The sequence below is a fragment of the Diabrotica virgifera genome, chromosome 8 (assembly GCF_917563875.1).
Source record: "Diabrotica virgifera virgifera chromosome 8, PGI_DIABVI_V3a".
NCBI classification, from domain to species: Eukaryota; Metazoa; Arthropoda; class Insecta; order Coleoptera; family Chrysomelidae; genus Diabrotica; species Diabrotica virgifera.
In genome coordinates this window covers 176,703,138-176,723,386 of record NC_065450.1, presented here as the reverse complement: position 1 = coordinate 176,723,386, position 20,249 = coordinate 176,703,138, and the positions used below count along the sequence as shown (strand labels likewise).

The 20,249-nt window shown below is 35.5% G+C and overlaps 1 protein-coding gene across 3 annotated transcripts in view; it reads right to left on the bottom strand.

Moving 5' to 3' along the window:
* The window catches only part of LOC126890522 (E3 SUMO-protein ligase PIAS2-like), a 143,330-nt gene that overhangs the window by 39,829 nt on the left and 83,252 nt on the right, over nt 1–20,249 (bottom strand). For all 3 annotated transcript variants that reach the window (XM_050659525.1, XM_050659524.1, XM_050659523.1), the window contains one exon: nt 13,509–13,749. In XM_050659525.1, coding sequence (XP_050515482.1) covers nt 13,509–13,749 — 241 coding nt within the window. The remainder of the gene's footprint in view (nt 1–13,508; nt 13,750–20,249) is intronic.

The following is a 20,249-nucleotide window of genomic DNA, read 5'->3' as shown; positions in this document are numbered from 1 at the left end:
TGTAAATTATGATTCGAGTAGCATTTAACATGCCTTGGTTTGTTTATTTCTACTGCATCTTGATTGTAAATTTAGTATAGTAAAAATGAAACCAAGTAAGTGGTGTTTTGTTCCTTGGTGTGTAAATACCTCTACAGGCAATTCTGACAAGATTTTTATTACAGTTCCAGCTAATTTAAAACGTAAAAAGGAAGTATCAATAAAAACCAAGCTTTTTTCTTGTGAAAATCACGATCACTTCTTTATTGTAAGTTATGGATCTTTTCCTAAATAAATGAGTTTTTAAATTACTCATTTTTACTCAATTTTATGATATGTTTTAGATATAAATTAGCTTGGTTATAAAAAAAATAAATTATAAAAATTCTTAATACCTACAGTCGAAAACCTCGTATTTTGGACTTCTAAATATCTGTTTAAATATCCAGGCAATGAAATGGGTTAGCAATAAAACTTTTTACAAAAATAAAAAGTACCTAGTTTATGATCTGTCAATTTGTCTGGAGGTTTAAAAGACTTGGTGTCCATAACATAGTAATAAAGTAGGTACCTATTTATTACCGACAGACCCTATAAATTAGACATCATTTAAATTAGTAGGAAATTGTACATAAAAATTTTTTGGTTTAATTGCAAAATATTTTATTAAGCGGTACCATTTTACTACAACGTATTCCTATACCTAAGCGGATAAATTTATTAAGGGAGAGGCGCAAAATCTGGGGCAATTGCTATTTAAATGTATTAATTTTTTCGAATCCTGAGAAAACTAATAAACATTTTTGAACAATTTGAACGTGGAATGAAAGATTACATTATTACTGAGGGCCGAAAGTCCGTTAGAATAAACAAAAAGTTTCCTTTGAATGAAATATTTGAAATTAAAAGTCACTAAATTTTCTCTTTTTTTTCACCCCTGTACCTTATTAAAATAAACATTCCACTACTCTGTGGTTGATTTATTTCTTTACAAGATGACAAGAAATCAGACACCATTGTTACATCTACAGTAGGTAGGTTAAGCGAATCAGCTTTTTTAAAACCTTTCATTTTATTTATTTATTTGTACCACCCAAATTATGTCCTTAGAAATAGTCTACCAACTTTAAACTAAACAAATTCACTAGAAAACTCCACGTTAGTCCTGATAAAACAAGAAGAGAACAAAATACAAAATAAAATGACCTGAACTAACATCAAAAGGTACTAAAGAATAACACTGTGGACATGACGCGTGCTGGAGTATACGACTAATGACGTCAGAAGCGTTTTCTTGAAATTTAAAATAATGCTAGATTTCTAATAAAGTTTTTTCATAAGACAGACTTCTTTAATTTTCTTTATATTTTAGACAATTATTCCTAGGGTGTTGGTGTTACTAAATTGTTTTACATGTTTAAAAGTACTATTAAATTTTTGTGAACATCCCTATTAATGGAATTTATTTATATTAATATTTTTTCTCATTGCTATTTATAGTGCAATTATCAAATAACAAATCTGCCCACATTTATAACTTAAATAATAAGCATGTTATTTGAAAAAATAGCTGTAATGTTGGAAATCAGAATCTTTAAACGCGATTTCCCGAAAATCTATTTTTTTTTAATTGGGCCTCTATATTACTGAGGGTGAACATATGTATGTATGTATTTGTATTTATATTACTGTATATAGTCCGTCCGCTATAACTTTTCCCATGCGGTACGATTCATTTTCAATCAAATTAAGTCAAAACATAAATTGAGACGAACGTCGATGTGTATATACATTTTGTATACTGTATACTATATACTACACACATCGGCGTACGTTTCACTTTCTGTTTTGACTTAATTTGATTGAAAATTAATCGTACCGTGTAACGATGTGATGCCACGACAAGCGATGAGCTGCTCTACCAAAGACGACCGGAGGAGTGTCAGCGTTGGCGCATAGCACCGCTTGGGGAAACCGAAGGAGAGGGCATCGAGAGCATATTTAAGGCGAGCTAGGAGAATGAGAAGAGACACATTCTCGATTCAGACGTCGAGTAGTAAGGTCACTGCCTGCACACCTTGCTCATACCACTCATACCGACGACTAGCGAGGAGTTTGAGAGCGTTTATCGCTGAAGACGGTGTTCACAGTTAGCCGGAGGAGAACGGTATATCCCACCGAAAAACCAACGACGCTTGGCCGTATAACTCCAGAAAGGTAGACGGATTAATGGGTTTCAGAGGAATACTCTGGCCCTGGGCCGAGTGCAATACACTCGACCCCGTACTCTATCCAACGAGTTTACATACGGCTCTAAGAACAAGTGCCAGTACGGGGATATATCTACTCCAAAAGGCTTCCAACGAGGGACCATTTAGCAGCGAGGTAAATCGCACAGAATCGGTAAATATAGTCACTTTCAAAAAGCGGAAAAGCACGGAGGGGTAGGACAAGCCACCTTTATCCCTGGGGTTTACCCCCCAGAACACCTTGAGGCTGAGGTGCCCTCCGATCGCCAGACTGCAACTAGAACCAACTCGAAATGCCTTCCTCTGTAAGGTTCGTCTCTTCTACCCGGTCGCTCCGTTCACGGACGGCCCAGACAAATGCCGCTACACAATCCCAATCATCCAACCAATTCGCCAACCTAAATCAGGAAGGCAAATTACCCCCCACTACCCAGTACAATCGTCTCCAGACGGAGCTAGACCTGGCCAGCTTAAATGCTGAGATGAAAATTGTCCGTGACAAGTACCAACAGGTCTATCTCCGTATGGAGCAAGAGGACTCCAACAACCCCCTTCTCAAGCGATTTGCTCACGATTTTCCGCCACTTCCGACTAAAACTAGTTCTCGGCAACAAAGCCATCAGGTGAGACAGGGAGCAGTTTCACGAACCACTAAACCCATTCCATCGACACAAACACTTTCTCTACCAATTTCTCTACCAATTAATCAATCACAAAATCCAGCTTCACAAACCGCAAACGTCAGCACAAATAATCAACAATCCTCAGAATTCGTCTTCCAACGAAGACAGATCCGATCATATGCCAACGCCGCAGCGAGTTCCCGCTCAAAAAACCCAAACGTCGTCAATGCAATCAACGACCCTACTCTTTCAGAATACCTTGTAAAAGATCTGCCAAAAGATCTTTGCAACAAAAGAACCTTCTTTCGGCAATTAAATGCCACAACACTTCTTTCGAACAAAATACATTCATGCAAAGTCCTTTCATATGGTATCGCACATTTGCGACTTTTTACTTCCATTAGAGCAGAAGAGATTGAAAAAAGCATTCATAAAGCCACAGGCCAAACCATGGTTACGGTCCACAGCCGTAACAAAAATCCAAACTCCAGTAACAAAGAACCCACATATCTCTTCTGCATCACTGGCATTGATGTAGACTATTCCGAGGACGAAATCACCACCTTGCTCGCCGAACAGGAATTCCCTGTCGAGAAACTCGAGAGTAAAATCTTTCAGACTCGGCCGGGATTCCAAGGTGGTCAAGGTGGTGACGAAGTCACTCGAAAAGTTCACCACTGCTCTAAGCCGAGGTATCACCCTCGACGGCGAAATTTACAATGTCGAAATGCCACCAATTCAGATCCAACAATACCCACCCCCAAATATTGCAGCAAATGCTGCACAAACGGTCACTCCATCGACGAATGCCCTCAAAAAGCATTCGTCTGCCCTCACTGCGGTGGTAACCACAAGTCAAGCGCCTGCAGCAATCAAAAATAACCCAAATGCCCAAATTGCAGCGGTGAACACCCTGCTTATTCCAACAAGTGTCCACAGAGGCACACAATTCCAACCGTACCACAAGAGGTACAGCCACTTTCGATCGAAAGATCATTCCCTCCCTTTGATCTACCTACGGAAGCTAAAAACATCTTGTCAATCCAGACCGCTTTGTTGCTGAATCTGCTGCCGGAACTCCGTGAGCACATCGCTACCATCACGGCTTATCTAATTAGCCAAGTCTATGACCACTCCACTGTGGTGCATGGACATGGAAGCAATGTCAAACTGACATTCCACCCCAACCACTAAGCGCACCCCCTTATGGATTTCACCCTAGGTGCAGTTAACTGTCAGGGTCTCTCCAAAAAGAGACCCCTCATCAAGAATATCCTGTCGAAACATAACATTCAAATCCTTGCACTCACAGATACTCTGTCGAAAAGCGATCCACATTTCGCAGGATATTCGATCATTCATCGAAACCGCTGTCAGGTTTCACGTGGGAATGGTATTCTCGTGAAACACGGAATACCACACAGCGCACATACATACCCACCAAATTTTCGTCCACCTGACGTGGACTTCCTGGCAGTTGACGTGCACATCCCCAACAACGAAACCCTCACGATAGTCTCTTACTACAAACACCCAGATCAACCACTCAACAGGCATTTGCTAGAGTATTTTTCAAAGCTCGGCAAGGCCGTGTTGAGGGCGATCTGAATTGTAGACATACACAGTTTGGTGATCACCGACAAAACCCAGAAGGCATCCGCCTCACGGATTTTCTACTAGACCTTCCAATCTCACGAATCACCAACACTGAATACACGTTTCTGAACGCCGCTGGGGCCTCTATTGTCGACCACATCCTAGTTACTAGTAACATTCTGGATCGGTTCGGGGATAGATGCCACATAGGCGACTCAATAACGTCAGACCACGTACCAATTCTTGTCAACACTGACATACGAATTCCAAAACAACCCAACCCTCCAAGAACTATAAGAGACTATCGTCACGCTAACTGGACTGAATTCCAAAATTTCATCACTCAAAATCTCCCTATGTTAGGCGAACTCGATACTAACGATAGTATCGACACCAGTGCAACCGAAATTGAGAACCTCATCACCGAGGCGATCACGCACGCAATCCCACTTAAACAAATAACCTATACATCACCGGCACTTCCACAATACATCATTGCCAAAATCCAACAAAAAAGACGTCTTCTACGTCAATACAAGGCCAACAGAAATCCACTAATCAAAACAGAATACAACCGAATCTGCGCCAGGATAAAGAGAGAGATATCTGACCTAACGGCTCGCCGGTGGGAAGATGCTACCTCAAAACTGGACTACAGAGACGGAAGTAAATTCTGGCACAAATTCAACGTCCTAACAAAACAAAAACTATCTCAACCATCTCATCTGTTGGTCAACAATCACATAGTCAATTCCCCAGAAGGGAAAGCTGAAGCATTCAGAAATTCGCTTCAAAACAACTTTCAAACTCCAGACAACCCGAACTTTGATCGCTTATTTAAACTCAACACAGAATACATAGTAAATGTTACTCTCAACCACCACGTTCCAGTCTATGATCCTATCATGGACCCCCTCACAAACAGGGAAACGGAGAGCTTTTGCCAAATAGGTAAAAACAGCGCTCCCGGACCTGATGGCATCAACCGAAGGTGCCTCAAAAAACTTCCAGAGAGTATCATCCCTCTTCTAACTAAAATATTCAATGCATGTCTCAAAAATAGCCACTTCCCTACTCCTTGGAAAGTGGCCAATACCATCATGCTTTTGAAAAAAGGCAAACCCCCAACCGACGTGGAATCCTACAGACCAATCTCTTTAATCAACACTCTGGGTAAAGTTCTTGAGCTAATCCTTAAAGAAAGGCTCAATAACTTTCTCGAAAACCACAATATCATACCAAAATTCCAATACGGATTCCATTCAGGTAAATCTACTCAACATGCATTAATAGATTTCACAACTAAAGTCACTCAAACCATCAACGATGGTTCATTCGCCATAGCCACATTCCTGGATGTGCAGAAGGCTTTCGATCAGGTCTGGCACGACGGACTTGTTCGGAAACTTTTGGACATCGGGCTACCATTACAATTTACCAAAATTGTACACTCATACCTCCACAACCGAACTGTCAGAGTAAAAATAAGCGAGCAAAAGTCCACCCCCTTCACTCCACAAGCTGGAGTTCCCCAGGGTTCAGTCCTAGCACCGCTGTTGTACATAATCTACAACAGCGATATCACTAATCAAAATATCCCAGGTACTCGACTGTTTCTCTATGCAGACGACACGGCTCTGCTCACGACAACCTCTCGATACAACCCACGACTCATCCATAGAAGAGCCCAGGCTCTGTTGGACGGGGTCGGGGAATGGTGTTGTAAGTGGAGAGTCACGCTAAACGCGAACAAAACAACAACAATTGTGTTTCGCGCCCCTTCTGTGTTACATAGAATCATAATAAATGAAGACGACCAATATCCACTGAGACTGTTGGGAGAAAGGCTTGTTGTTAGCCCGACTGCAACCTATTTGGGAGTACTGTTCACCAGGACTCTTAACTGGTACGCAGATCTAAAGGCAACTTTAGATAGGGTAAGGAACAGGGCCAGACTTCTCAACCCTCTCTCTGGACGAATTGGCAAGACACACAAGAAGACTCTCATTCACATTTACAAGACCTTTATTCGACCTGTCATGGAATACAAATCATGCCTCTACTCTCTTTGCGCTAGAGCAAAACAAGAGAGGTTGTTGCGAGCGGAACGTAGAATCTTGCGTAGATGCAACTACGAGCACTGGAGATATCCCTCAAACGAAATCCATAACATCTCAAACATCCCCAAAATCACTGAGAGAATAAACTCTCTGAACAGGAACTTCACAATCAAAGTAATCAACGGTCCCCCCTCCGACACACAAGAATCTCTCAAATGTTCCTGTTCATCTTCCGGCCACGTATTCTACCGAACGCCCAAACACAAAAAGATTCATTTACCGTCTGCTCTAATAGTCCTGTCGCCAGGGGGGGTACAACGGCCTTCTCAATTCAGATGGACTTACCCAAGTTTTTTTTATGTATTTTGGCCCGTAGAACACGAATTTTTTGGGTAACAGTTGATCCGGATGTCGATAAGATTGTTATAAACAAAGAAGTTGAGGAATTACATAACAGCGATTTCTCGCAAAACAAAACAATTTTTTGTATTTTTTGGGTCATTCTAACCAAAAAATGTTCCTACAAATTTTTTCGTAGGATGCATAGTTTTCGAGATAAACGCGGTTGAACTTTCAAAAAATCGAAAAATTGCAATTTTTGAACCCGAATAACCTTTGAATAAAAAATAAAATAGCAATTCTGATTACCGCCTTTAAAAGTTCAAGTCAAATTTTATCTGTTTTGAATGTTTGCATTGCTAAAAATTTATTTTTTGATTGTTAAAAAAAGCTATAAACACATAGTGTTTCCCGTGCCTAATACATGCGTTTTAATGCATGCTAGGTAGAAATAGCCCCGCTTGCACTTTTACCTCCTCTACCTACTCATTCGATTTTAAATGAGAAATCATTGAAAACATCACTCAAGCACTAGGTGTTTATAGCTTTGTTTTAACAATAAAATAATACATTTTTAGCAATACAAATAATTAAAACCGATATAATTGGACTTGAACTTTCAAATGCGATAAGCAGAATTGCTATTTTATTTTTTAATCAAAAGTTATTCGGGTTCAAAAATTGCAATTTTTCGATTTTTTGAAAGTTCAACCCCGTTTATCTCGAAACCTATGCATCCTACGAAAAAATTTGTAGGAACATTTTTTGGTTAGAATGGCCCAAAAAATACAAAAAAATGTTTTCTTTTGCAAGAAATCGCTCTTATGTGATTCCTCAACTTCTTGGTTTATAACAATTTTATCGACATACGGATCAACTGTTACCCAAAAAATTCGTGTTCTACAGGTCAAAATACATAAAAAAACTTGGGTAAGTCCATCTGAATACAGGAGGCCGTTGTACCCCCCCTGGCGACAGGACTATAATGCAAACATGCATTGACGAACTCCCGGTAGAGTACGAAAACATCCTCGAGGCCAGTGGCGGCTCGTGGTAATTTAAGGAGGGTGTTCAATTAAAGAATGTAATTATACAAACGGTGAATAAGCGCCGCAAGCGAAAAATTTTTGGGGCCTCGCCAAAAGATGTTCTGTAAAATGAAACCTATCTTTGACCCGATTAGTCAGGATGTCACACACTTTTTTTGTTTTGTGCAGATTATGATACCTACTGAATGATGGCGCCTCTTCGGTGGTGAAGGTGGAGGCAGAAGTTACGAATAATGAAATGGCTTTGTCAAAACTGTTTCAAAATCCGTTTATTTTAACGGCATCCAAAGACCGAGATTAAAATTATAGTTTTATTCTTTGAAAATACTAAACATGGAAAATAAAATAAAGAATGCAGTTTATCACACCCACATAATCACTAAGTTTTTCTATATTGTTCAACTTTAAAACAATGTTTAAACTTTTTGTTTCTTATTGCACATTCTTGTACCAAATTTATCTCCGGCCAAGTTAGTCCATTCTTTTTATAAGAAGTCGATTTTCAAAACTATTTGCATTTTCTTTTATAAACTTCACGGAATAAGGCTCCATCCTAAAAAAACTACCTACCAATATTGTATTTAATAAAATCCCACAACAGAAAATGCCCAACTGTGAATCGAAACGCTCCAAACCGGTCTCTGTGTGCAGTGCACAAATGGTCAATGTTTTAAGATAGGAGAATCCCTGGTTCACGGATTTAAGAGCTCTCGTTCTTCTATAGGGTTACTGTATAGTGGCTTGGTTCAATTTGAATTCTGCACTTACCACGTGCATCTAGCGTAGCGGTGTTGTGCAAACAAATTATGTGATTAGTAAATACAGTTATATTTTAATGATACTATGATATTTATGAGATTTAAGAAAAAATATTTTAATGATATTTATGAGATTTTTAAAAATATGTATTTTGATTAAATTTGATTGGGTGTTCACTGCACAAGTGAACCAATGGAGAAACCGCCCCTGCTCGAGGCTACCCCGTTAGCCTTCCGTACCCACCTATAACATATCCTCTTCCCTACCCCGGACAGGGAGAAGTTGGTTTTTTGCGGTTTCCCAACTTCATTGCACAATTATACCTGTTCGTCCCAAGAAAATAGCCGCAACTATTTTCACCACTCGAACGCTCACTGTCCACGCTGCGCTCAAAAGCCACCTCCTGACCGCCGACGAGGGACGCAGGTTCGCCTGTCGTACAAGGGTTTCTAGGGAGACTGGTCGAGAGCAAAGCACGGACAGTACACGTAAATGTCTATGGAACCAACAACAACTCCATCAAACTTTGTTCTCTGTTGCCTTTTTAGCCTTCTGGACACCACCGTCCGGCATAACCTAGGAAACCAGAAACACCAGGATACGACACTTGCCCCAGTGTGTTTTTCGGACTGTTTGCTTTTGCGGCCACATTTTACATTCACTTCAAACCCTGAAGAGGACTAAATCCTAAACGGGGACACTCATTGATAGCATTTCTACATAGCAATTTATTCTATACACGCAAATCAAACAATGAGAAGAATTAGAAGAGAAAATGAGTCGTGGCTAGCGAGTTGAACTAGCCATGGCTCAACAGCTGCTGCTAGCGTGTTGAACTAGCATTAGCTGGCTTGGCAAAAGATGCACCGTATGTGAGGTGGGACTATACTCTGGGCTAATTAGCAAAATTCATGGAAAAGTTATTTACCAGCAATTTTATTGCTGGAATCGAATTATAAGATCCCATATATTAATAATATAGGTATGCAAAGTCCGCAGATAGTGTGCTAATTTTTTTATAAACAAAATGGCACCGACAAATCGAATTTTTTTTCAATTATTGCTCTATAATTCCGAAGATTTTAACTTTACAACAAAAACACTCAAATAAAAATTCACCACAATTAAATTCTGCATAGAGATATGTTTTTCCCGATTTGCTCCGACGAAAATTTTCCTCGGAAAATGCGGGTTTTCCCAGCAAAATCTGTCATTTTCAAATAAAGTTTTAGGTAAGTAATTATTAATCAATAATTAAATAACTTAGTGACATCAAAGCTTTCTTAGTATAGATTGTAATTCCAGAAGCCGGTGAAAATTCAACGAATATTTTAGCAACAATTCAATTGTTAATTAACAATTTACGATCACAATAATAACCAAAATAATCATGATACATTGATCAAACTTATAAAGATTATAAAGATGAGATGCTTATTTAATATTTTATCGACAAAATATAAATTTTTCGTTTTTTTGCATAATCTTTAAATTTTGAAAAAAAAAAGGTATAATACGCTGGTCTAATTAGTAAAGTACAAAGAAAGGTTATTTATCAGCAATTTTATTGCTGTAATCGAATATTATGATCCTATATATTAATAATATAGGTATGCAAAGTCCGCAGATAGTGTGCTACTTTTTTTATTAACAAAATGGCGCCCCCAAATCGTGTTTTTTTACAATTATTGGTCTATAACTCCGAAGATTTTAACTTTACACCAAAAACACTCAAATAAAAATTCACACCAATTTAATTCTACATAGAGGCATGTTTTTCACGATTTGCTCCGACGAAAATTTTCCTCGGAAAATGTATGTTTTCCCAACAAAATCTCGAATTTTCAAATAATTTTTTTGGGCAAGTAATTATTTATCAATAATTAAATACCTTGGCGAAATAAAAGCTTTTTTGGTATAGATTATAACTGCAGAAGCCGGTAAAAATTAAACGAATATTTTAGCAACAATTCAATTGTTAATTAATAATTTACAGTCGCAATAACAACCAAAATAATCATGAGACATTGATCAAACTTAGAAAGATCATAAAGATGTGATGCCTATTTAATATTTTGTCGACAAAATATAAATTTTTAATTTTTTTGCATAATCTTTAAATGTTAAAAAAAATAGTTATAAACAAATTAATATTTTTCAGAAATTGTTTATTATGTTATAATTTTAAAAAATACTTAAAATGCGTATTTCAAAGGTCTTAAAAATGAAAGCTTTAAAAATTTTTTCCAACCATTCGCAAAAAAGTTATGAAGCAGGAAAGTAAACATACGATTACTCCGGTATTTATAATTTGTTTTAATTGTTTCAAAGCTTAATGGCTTATGGTACAAACTAATTACTCTCAAAAAAATGTCAAACATTAGTTCAATGGTTATATTTTAATCAAAGATTAAATATGTTTTTTTTTGTAATTTTTAGCGCGAAAGTAGGCTTGATACAGAGCCGGAGATGTTCACTCGAAGCGACTGACGCTTTAAAGCGACGCTTTAAACTCGCGTGAGTTGTGTATGTGAACGGGTATAATACATAATACATAGCTACGGTACTGTATTAGTCGACTTTCGCGCGTGTAAATTACAAAAAAAAATATTTATAATCTTTAATTAAAATATAACCATTAAACTAATAATCGCTATTTTTTGTAAGTAATTAGCTTGTACTTTATACTCACTTTTACGCTTTGAAAGAATTTAAAAAAATTATAAACAACGTAATAATCGTATGTGTACTTTGCTGTTTCATAACTTTTTTGCCAATGGTTGGAAAAAAGTTTTAAAGCATTCATTTTCAAGATCATTGAAATACGCATTTTACCTATTTTTTAAAATTAGAATATAATAAAAACTTTCTGAGAAACGTTAATTTGTTTATAACTATTTTTTTTAAACATTTAAAGATTATTCAAAAAAATTAAAAATTTATATTTTGTCGACAAAATATTAAATAGGTAAGAGTAGTCTTTATAAGATTTCAAAATTTGATCAGTGTATCATAATTATTTTGGTTATTATTGCGACCGTAAATTATTAATTAACAATTGAATTGTTGCTAAAATATTCGTTTAATTTTTACCGGCTTCTGGAACTATAATCTAAACCAAGAAAGCTTTTATGTCACCGAGTTATTTAATTATTGGCAGATAATTACTTATCTAAAACTTTATTTGAAATTTAAAGAATTTGTTGGGAAAACCCGCATTTTCCGAGGAAAATTTTCATCGGAGCAGATCAAGAAAAACATATCTTTATGCAGAATTTAATTTTGGTGAATTTTTATTAGGGTGTTTTTGGTGTAAAGTTAAAATGTTCGGAGTTATGGAGCAAAAATTGAAATAAACACGATTTGGGGGCGCCATTTTGTTAATAAAAAAAGTAGCACACTATCTGCGGACTTTGCATACCTAGATTATTAATATATATATAATCATAAGCTTCGATTCCAGCAATAAAATTGCTGGTAAATAACTTTTCCCAAAAATGGTCTATTCTCCGATAATCAGCCCATACTACTATGCCTAGGCGGACGCCACAGTAGTGACGTGGGTCTTGCCATGATCGTTATCGCAGTAGGCGGTAGTAGCGAGGAATGATCTCCGGATCGGAATATAGGGCTATGTTGATTTAACGTAGCGAGATTGTTATTGTATATAAATATACTGTTTATCGTATTATTTTAATGTTGCTATTATGATCGGATAACTGTAATAAAGTTTAATATTGTTTTTCCTTTGAAGAAGACGGAATTATATTTTATTTCATTTGTTTTAAACTGTATATAAATATAATATAAAATAAAAATGTATACCATTTTTATTCAGTTGCAATGCGAAGGCAAAACAATCTTACTTTTCAATTAGAATACGGAGTGCAGTCCAGTCCCTTGAATCGCGATTTTCGGCTCTTATTGGAGCCTTCATCGGAAGGAACGTAGGCACTGTTCTCCATATTTTAACTGATTCGTATCGAGAGGTTTTCCCACCCATTGCAACTGAAGTGATGACAGTAGGTGGCTAGCGCCATCTGGCACTACTTCGTATGTATATAAATATCTTTAATATATTTACTTTATTTTTAACTTGTGTTTTACTGAGTCTGTCGTTCTTGAAAGAACTACCCGTTACAATGGGAAAAGTTATAGCGGACAGACTATATGTATCTATATTACTGTATACTGCAAGGTTGCTGCAAGCGTCTTGGTAACACATAAGATTATTTCGGGCACGTGTAAAACAATATAGGCATACCGAGCGATAAGAAGTATTTACTACAAAAAGGCGGATCATAATCCCAAATAGGTGTTATTATGGTCTATCAAAGTATGTACTTAGCTAAGAAAGGTCAAAAAACTAGTTTAAGACTGTATAGAACACTGATGGTTACAGTTCTCACATATGGATCATATACATCAACCCTAACCAAATCCTCTCTATCGATTTTTGAAAGAAAGGTTTTACGCAAAATATTCGGAGTCTTCTATGAAAATGGAATATGGACAGTAGCTATAACATTTGAACTACAAAATATCTACAAGCATAATTTTGGTGGAAAATATTACCACCATGATCAATGATTTTAACAGCGCAGCTGATGAAAATAAGAAGACGGCAGACCAAAACTAAGATGGATAGACGCGTAATACAGATGCTGGAAAGATCGGTGCTAAATGAAAAACCCAAGCAATGCTAAAAGGCGCTTGAGAAAGTCGAGGACCTTCAAGGTTCAGGAGATTTCCAATCCAGATATTAGGACCCCCTCGTCATTCATTCGACTTACGTGTCCCTACCCAAAATTACAATAATTACAAATAACAAAGAAAAATAGGTTAAATACTTACTTAAGGATCTTGTATATTCAGCATTTTTTGATCCTCTACTTTTCAGTCTTTGAAGTAATTCAACAGAGCTTAGCTTCTGAACTAAACTCACGCTTAGAGCATATCCTCTTGTTAAATCTGTGGCCCACGATATAGATAAATGGTTTCCAATTGTGGGACTTAATTTTACCATTGCAGTAATATTTACAGGGCGTGGCGGCCGTTTGGGCTCTACACCTGGTTTATTAGTCGGAATGGGGTTCTGCAAAAAGATATATAGGCTTATAATAATTATTACCTACAATAATCACAAACATATCTGACTTAAGAAGAGGTGTGGTTTAAAAATTTTAAAAGCTGTATTGTTTTTTATTATTTTTAATGAAAGTACCCACATAACTTCAAGAATACGCTCCGAAAATTTCAAATTGATCGGAGCAAAATTACCGAAAATACAGCATGTTCAATATCCCTACCTTCGACTCGCCTGGCAGCAGTTTCGCGCCAGCGCGTTTGAGCGCAGTGAGAAACGTTCAACAGCTGTTCCTCTCCTCTTTTGTAAATAACTCCGCGATTCAAAAATATATTCCGGTGTGCATCACTTTCGATTTGATAGACAAAAAAAATTGAAAAGAAAAACTGTCAAAACTTTAAAACGCGTTTTTCTCAAAACTTATTTTTTCAATGGCGGTGGACACTGTAATTCAAAATATTTTTTGTTTTACGCTTTTCTTTGTTTAACAATAATAAATATGTTGATTTTCATTCTTTTTTACAAGAAATTTCGGTATTTCGATTTCTAAGTGATATCAAAAACTCAAAAATCGTTAACACTAAAAAAACTCCACAGCGTTACCTCGAGAAACTCGTAAGCTAATAAAATATTTTGGAATTTTTTGTTTCACATGATCCAATGATGAGTTCTGATGTCCACCGCAAAATCCATTTTTTTGAGGCGTCTGTAAAAATTTGTCACCGTTGGCATATTTTTCAAAATTTTGCTTTGAATTTTTTTTGAATATTCTTTAAATTGTACTGAATACGTTTATTTAATTTAAAAATAAAATCATTCTACCATAGTTTCAAACAAAATTCACAAAAATGTGCTTGAAATGTTTATTTCAAACCATACCCTCCTCCCCCTTTAAACCCCATGAGTTGTCTAGCATGTGCTGCTCTTTTAACTGCCCTATAAGCCAATTTATTAATTATAAATAGGCAACAGCAATAGTGGCTTTAAAGTGATCTGATAGTTATACAGGGTGTCCCGAAAAGATTGGTCATAAATTATACCACAGATTCTGGGGTCAAAAATAGGTTGATTGAACCTCACTTACCTATATACAATAGTGTTCAGAAAAAAGTTACAGCCCTTTGAAGTTAAAATGAAAATCGATTTTTTTCATATATCGAAAACTCTTAAAGATTTTTTATTGAAAATGGACATGTGGCATTCTTATGGCAGCATCATCTTAAAAAAAAATTAAAGTGAAATTTATGCAACCCATAAAAATTGTATGGGGGTTTTGTTCCTTTAAATCCCCCAAACTTTTGTGTACGTTCCAATTAAAGTATTATTGTGGCACCATTAGTTAAACACAATGTTTTTAAAACTTTTTTGCCTCTTAGTACTTTTTCGATAAGCCAGTGTTTATCGACATATTTTGAATATTTGGCGAATCCACCACATATTTGTATATGGTTAAGTACGATTATAGCGACTTGTTAATAATCTGAAACTTTATTTATAATTTACATTTTTAGGTATATTTTGAAAAAGAAGCCACATCTCGATAAAAGGTGACTTCTCAAAAGAAGACTAAGGGACAAAAAAGTTTTAAAAACACTGTGTTTAACTAGCGGTACCACAATAATAGTTTAATTGGAACGTACACAAACATTTGGGGGTTTAAAGGAACAAAGCCTCCATAAAATTTTTATGTAAATATATTGAAAAAGAAGCCGCATCTCCATAAAAACTGGCTTATGGAAAAAATACTAAGAGGCAAAAAAGTTTTAAAAACGTATTTAACTAATGGTACCACAATAATGAATTAATTGGAACGTACACAAAAGTTTGGAGGGGTTTAAGGGAACAAAACCCCCATAAAATTTTTATGGGATGGACAAATTTCACTATAATTTTGTTCTAAGATGATCCTGCCATAAGAATGATACACGTATATTTTCAATAAACAATCTCCAATAGTATTCGATATATTGAAAAAAATCGATTTTCATTTTGTAATTTTAAATAGCTGTAACTTTTTTTATGAGCACATTTGTACTAGGGTAAGTTACGTTTAATCGAACTATTTTTGACCTTAGAATGTGTGGTATAATTTATAACCAATCTTTTCGGGACACCCTGTATATTAAAATTAAAGAAACAATACAAATTCAAGCAGATATTAACCGTACATTATTATTAGAAGACGAATTAAGTTGGATATTACCAACAACTTTAAAACTAAGTCTTTGCTCACAAATTGAAAATATTATAAACTTGAAGCTAATTTGTTAATTGAAGCAGCTCATATACTACAGATCATCCTAAACCCTTTTTTCAGGGCATCACAGATTCTCGAATTGTCTCTAACGCATTACAGTTGGAAGTGACAGAAAAAACGTACATCTGTGATTATTATACATTGAATTTAAAAAAGTATGTATTCCTTGACGGGTATTTGCATATTAAAACGACTTACTTATACTTATTAGATGTACAATTGGTTGGCGATTACCATACTCTAAATAGATAACCAATCAATGATGCGAATAAATATACAAAAGTAATCGATTGTGACAATATCATTTGGTAAAGTGACAATTATAATTTCTAGGTTAGTTGTCAGTGATCTAAATATAAATATTGTATATCATTGGTATACAGTGATGAGCGCGTTAATAACCGGCAAAATAACGCAAAAGTTGGAAAACACATTAAGTTTTGAGATAAAAAGAAATGAAACTAGTGGAGATGGGAGATTTAGCGATAAAACCTATTACCAGAGAACGGCAGTTCTCGTCAGTGGCGCACACCTACACCCCCTTATACACGAAATTTTCGATTTTCTAAATCTGACTGAATTGAAAATTGGGCCAACTTCCATCTTAAAGTTCAGGAAAAGACTCACCCATTCATATGTCACATAGGCGTAACCAGGATGATCCTAAGGGGGGGTTACAACTACCTGAAAGGGGGGGGGGGGTTACAACTACTGGAAGGTCTCTGAGGGCTATGGTGTTAAGCGTATAGAGCTCAAAGTACATCCCAATGGGGGGGGGCTACAACCCCCAAAACCCCCCCCCTGGTTACGCCTATGATATGTCAACCATCCATTTTGGTCCAATAGTGTGGATTTTACGGCCCTTCCTATTTAGGGTCTGTTTTTCGTTCTCGTCCCAAAAACTCCCAAAAACTTCGAAAATTTAACTCCGACCTTTGCGGCTTCTAATAGAAGCGATCATTACCTTTCCAACGCATGTCTAATTTTTAAAATCGGTTATACCGTTCAAAAGTTACCGAGCTCAGAAATATGAGTCAATTTTTATTTAAAAAAGGGAAAATGTTTGTGGATATGTATGTATGTATGTATGTATGTATGTGTGAAAAAGTTAAACCGATCTAAATTTTTTTCTGTGCTTGAAGAGGCGGTGGGGGCCGATTCAGAACCGGTGTAGTTTGTGAGTTTTGACTACCCATAAGCCCACAAGCTATAGGACTACCCACAAGCTATAGGACTTGGTAGGTACAAAACGGCATATTTTTTGGCGGTATATATCTTCGGTTCAAGAAGAGACAGGAGAACAGTAAATACACCAAATCAATAGCGTTGAGTTAAACTTTCAAATGGCGTCTAAGCTGTCAGGATCAGACATACACACGGTTCAGTATAGCCGAAAAACTGAAAAACTAAACTTTGAAAATTTTGGTTTTTCGACAATTACTCAAAATTTCAACCTACGAATTACGCTAATAACTGAGCGTTTGTAGAAGGACTCTAGACGAATCTAACGGTGTATACCTTATATTCGGGAAAATTCGAATTTTTAAGTTATAGGCTTCATAGGTATGATCAAATCTATTTCTTATGGGAAAAACGGGTTTTCAAGCTCAATAATTCCTGTAATAGCTTCAGTTATCATACTTGACCTTAGATGCATAAGATACTATTTGTCAATACGTTTCAAACTCATGTTTAGTGAACAAAATCGGTTAAGCCGTTTAGAAGTTATTAAGCTACAAAAGTATAATCCAATTAACGATTATTCCCTAAATGGTTTATGTAGTTGTAGTGGTTACGACGCTAATTTGATCTGGCAACGGGCAATCCGAGTTCATTTACCGGCCATCCCAATATTTTTTTCAATCTATTTCGAATAGAAAAAAAAATCTAGTGTACATTCGATGGATACTAGATCATTTGGGAGATAATGCGACAAAGGCGACCATTTATAAAGCTTAACATGTAATCGAGAAACATTGCATTCAACTTTATACATTTAATTTATAAATAACTTTGAAAAACTGATACAAGAATAAAAACCGCTAAACGCCGTAAAAATGAGTGACGCATACAATATTCCAGCTACAAAAGATCTGATATAAATATTACGTGTCGCGACAATGTATTTTCATTTTGATGCAAAACAACATTCTCGTTTTATTTTAAAAGATTTTTTCATAATATTTGCTAATTTTGAAGTAAACGCGCCACAAAAGAGTTTCAAAATTCAAACTGTATCAAAGTTACTCTTTTGTGGCGCGTTTTACTTCAAATTGGGCAAATATTATGAAAAAATCTTTTAAAATAAAACTAGAATTTTGTTTTGCATCAAAATGAAAATGTTTTTATTCTTGTACAATTACATTCTAATACGTATTGTTTTCCACCTTTAGACGTATCGGACGAGTTTGGCAACTGCCATTTTGACCGTAATAGTTTTAGTTGACATACTCCTCTGATACGTCTAAAGGTGGGAAACAATAAATGGAATGCAAGTGTATAGGTTTTTATCGATAAATCTCCCACCTCCACTAGTTTCATTTATTTTTATCTCACAACTTAATATGTTTTCCAACTTTTGCGTTATTTTGCCGGTTATTAGCACGCTCATCACTGTATTCGGACATTGTATAGTGAAATTTGATTTTATATTTATTTATTTTGCATTAAAATATTTTAAATATTAATATTCTGGCAAATATTTGAAGAGTACAGGGGAAAAACAAGGAATGTCACTTTTTCATGAATTTTGACTTTCTCGCCATGTGGTAGCAAAAAATAAGTACTATCGACAAGACTATCGATTCAGAACAATAACCAGAAAGATCGGTCTATATAAATTTTTTAAAAATTTGTATCCAGGCGAAGGAGCAGGATTGTCCGCATGCCACTGGACAAAAAAAGGAATGTTAGCAGTTTTTTGGTGCATTATTAAATTAATAAGTTAATATAGATTAATATTATATTAACATAGTAGAATAAGAATTGCTATAATTCTGATAAGAAACTCCTAATTAGTTTTTAAATATCATAAGAATTAAACCTTTATTGGTGTTTATCTCAATATGTATAAAATGTGACATTCCTTGTTTTCCCCCTGTATTCTTCATTTGTATAAATATTAGGGAGTTTTTGTGCACACAAATACGTAAACGTAACGCATCTTTTTGACATATACGCTTGCGCATTAATGGTTGAACTCCCGTATCGCGATACGTATTACCTAAGGTTACGGGCTGGTACGTTAGGTTCATACGCATCCCTATCGAGCCGAAAGTCACCGAATGCACACGAGAATCTTGCCCGATTACCTACCAAATGAACAATGAACATTTCATCAGCGTACTATCCGTTTATAAACATTTTAAGGTTATATTGGTTATTGGTTTAGTCTATTTGAGTAAAATTATTCTGTTTGTAATTGGAAATTGGAACTTCATAATAGATTTAAAATTTTATTGTTTTTAAGTTGTCTATTAATAAAGCAAAACAAACAAATCTTGTATTAATTTAAGAAATACAGTGATCACCACAATTAATAACGAGATAAACAAATTACCTAGTTTCAGTAAAATTTTCAAATAAATATTACCACACTATTTACATTATACCTACTGGAATTCTGATGTAGGTATACAATAATTTACAACTAAAAAGTAGGTATAAACAAAAATAAAAAAATTTTAACCTAAGGAAAAATAATATTTTTATATTTAAATAGAAGCAATTAAAACCATACAATTTCATTGTTCATTTATCTTTTTTTACATTTATATATTAATTGTATATTGTGTGAACATTGTTTTATTTTTTTGAATGTCAACGAAATTTAAAAGTGACTTTACGATTTGCTTTACGTTACGTTAAGGCAGTTACAAAAACTACCTATTTTAACATTCATCCTCTACGACATTGCTGAACTCATTGCAATCAAAGAAGCATACAAAATATGTATTAATCAAAAAGAACTCAATTATGTTATATTTACTAGCTGAACTCATTGCAATCAAAGAAGCATACAAAATATGTATTAATCAAAAAGAACTCAATTATGTTATATTTACAGACTGCCAAAGCATTGTAAAGACATTGAAATATAATGTACATAATTTTGCAGAAAATTATATCATCAGTGACATCATAGCAATGAACAGTGAAGCTTTGAAATCGGGCAAAAATATAATATTGTGTTGGATAAAAGCACACATTGGTATAAAAAACAACGAAATAGTAGATGATCTGGCTAAAAAAG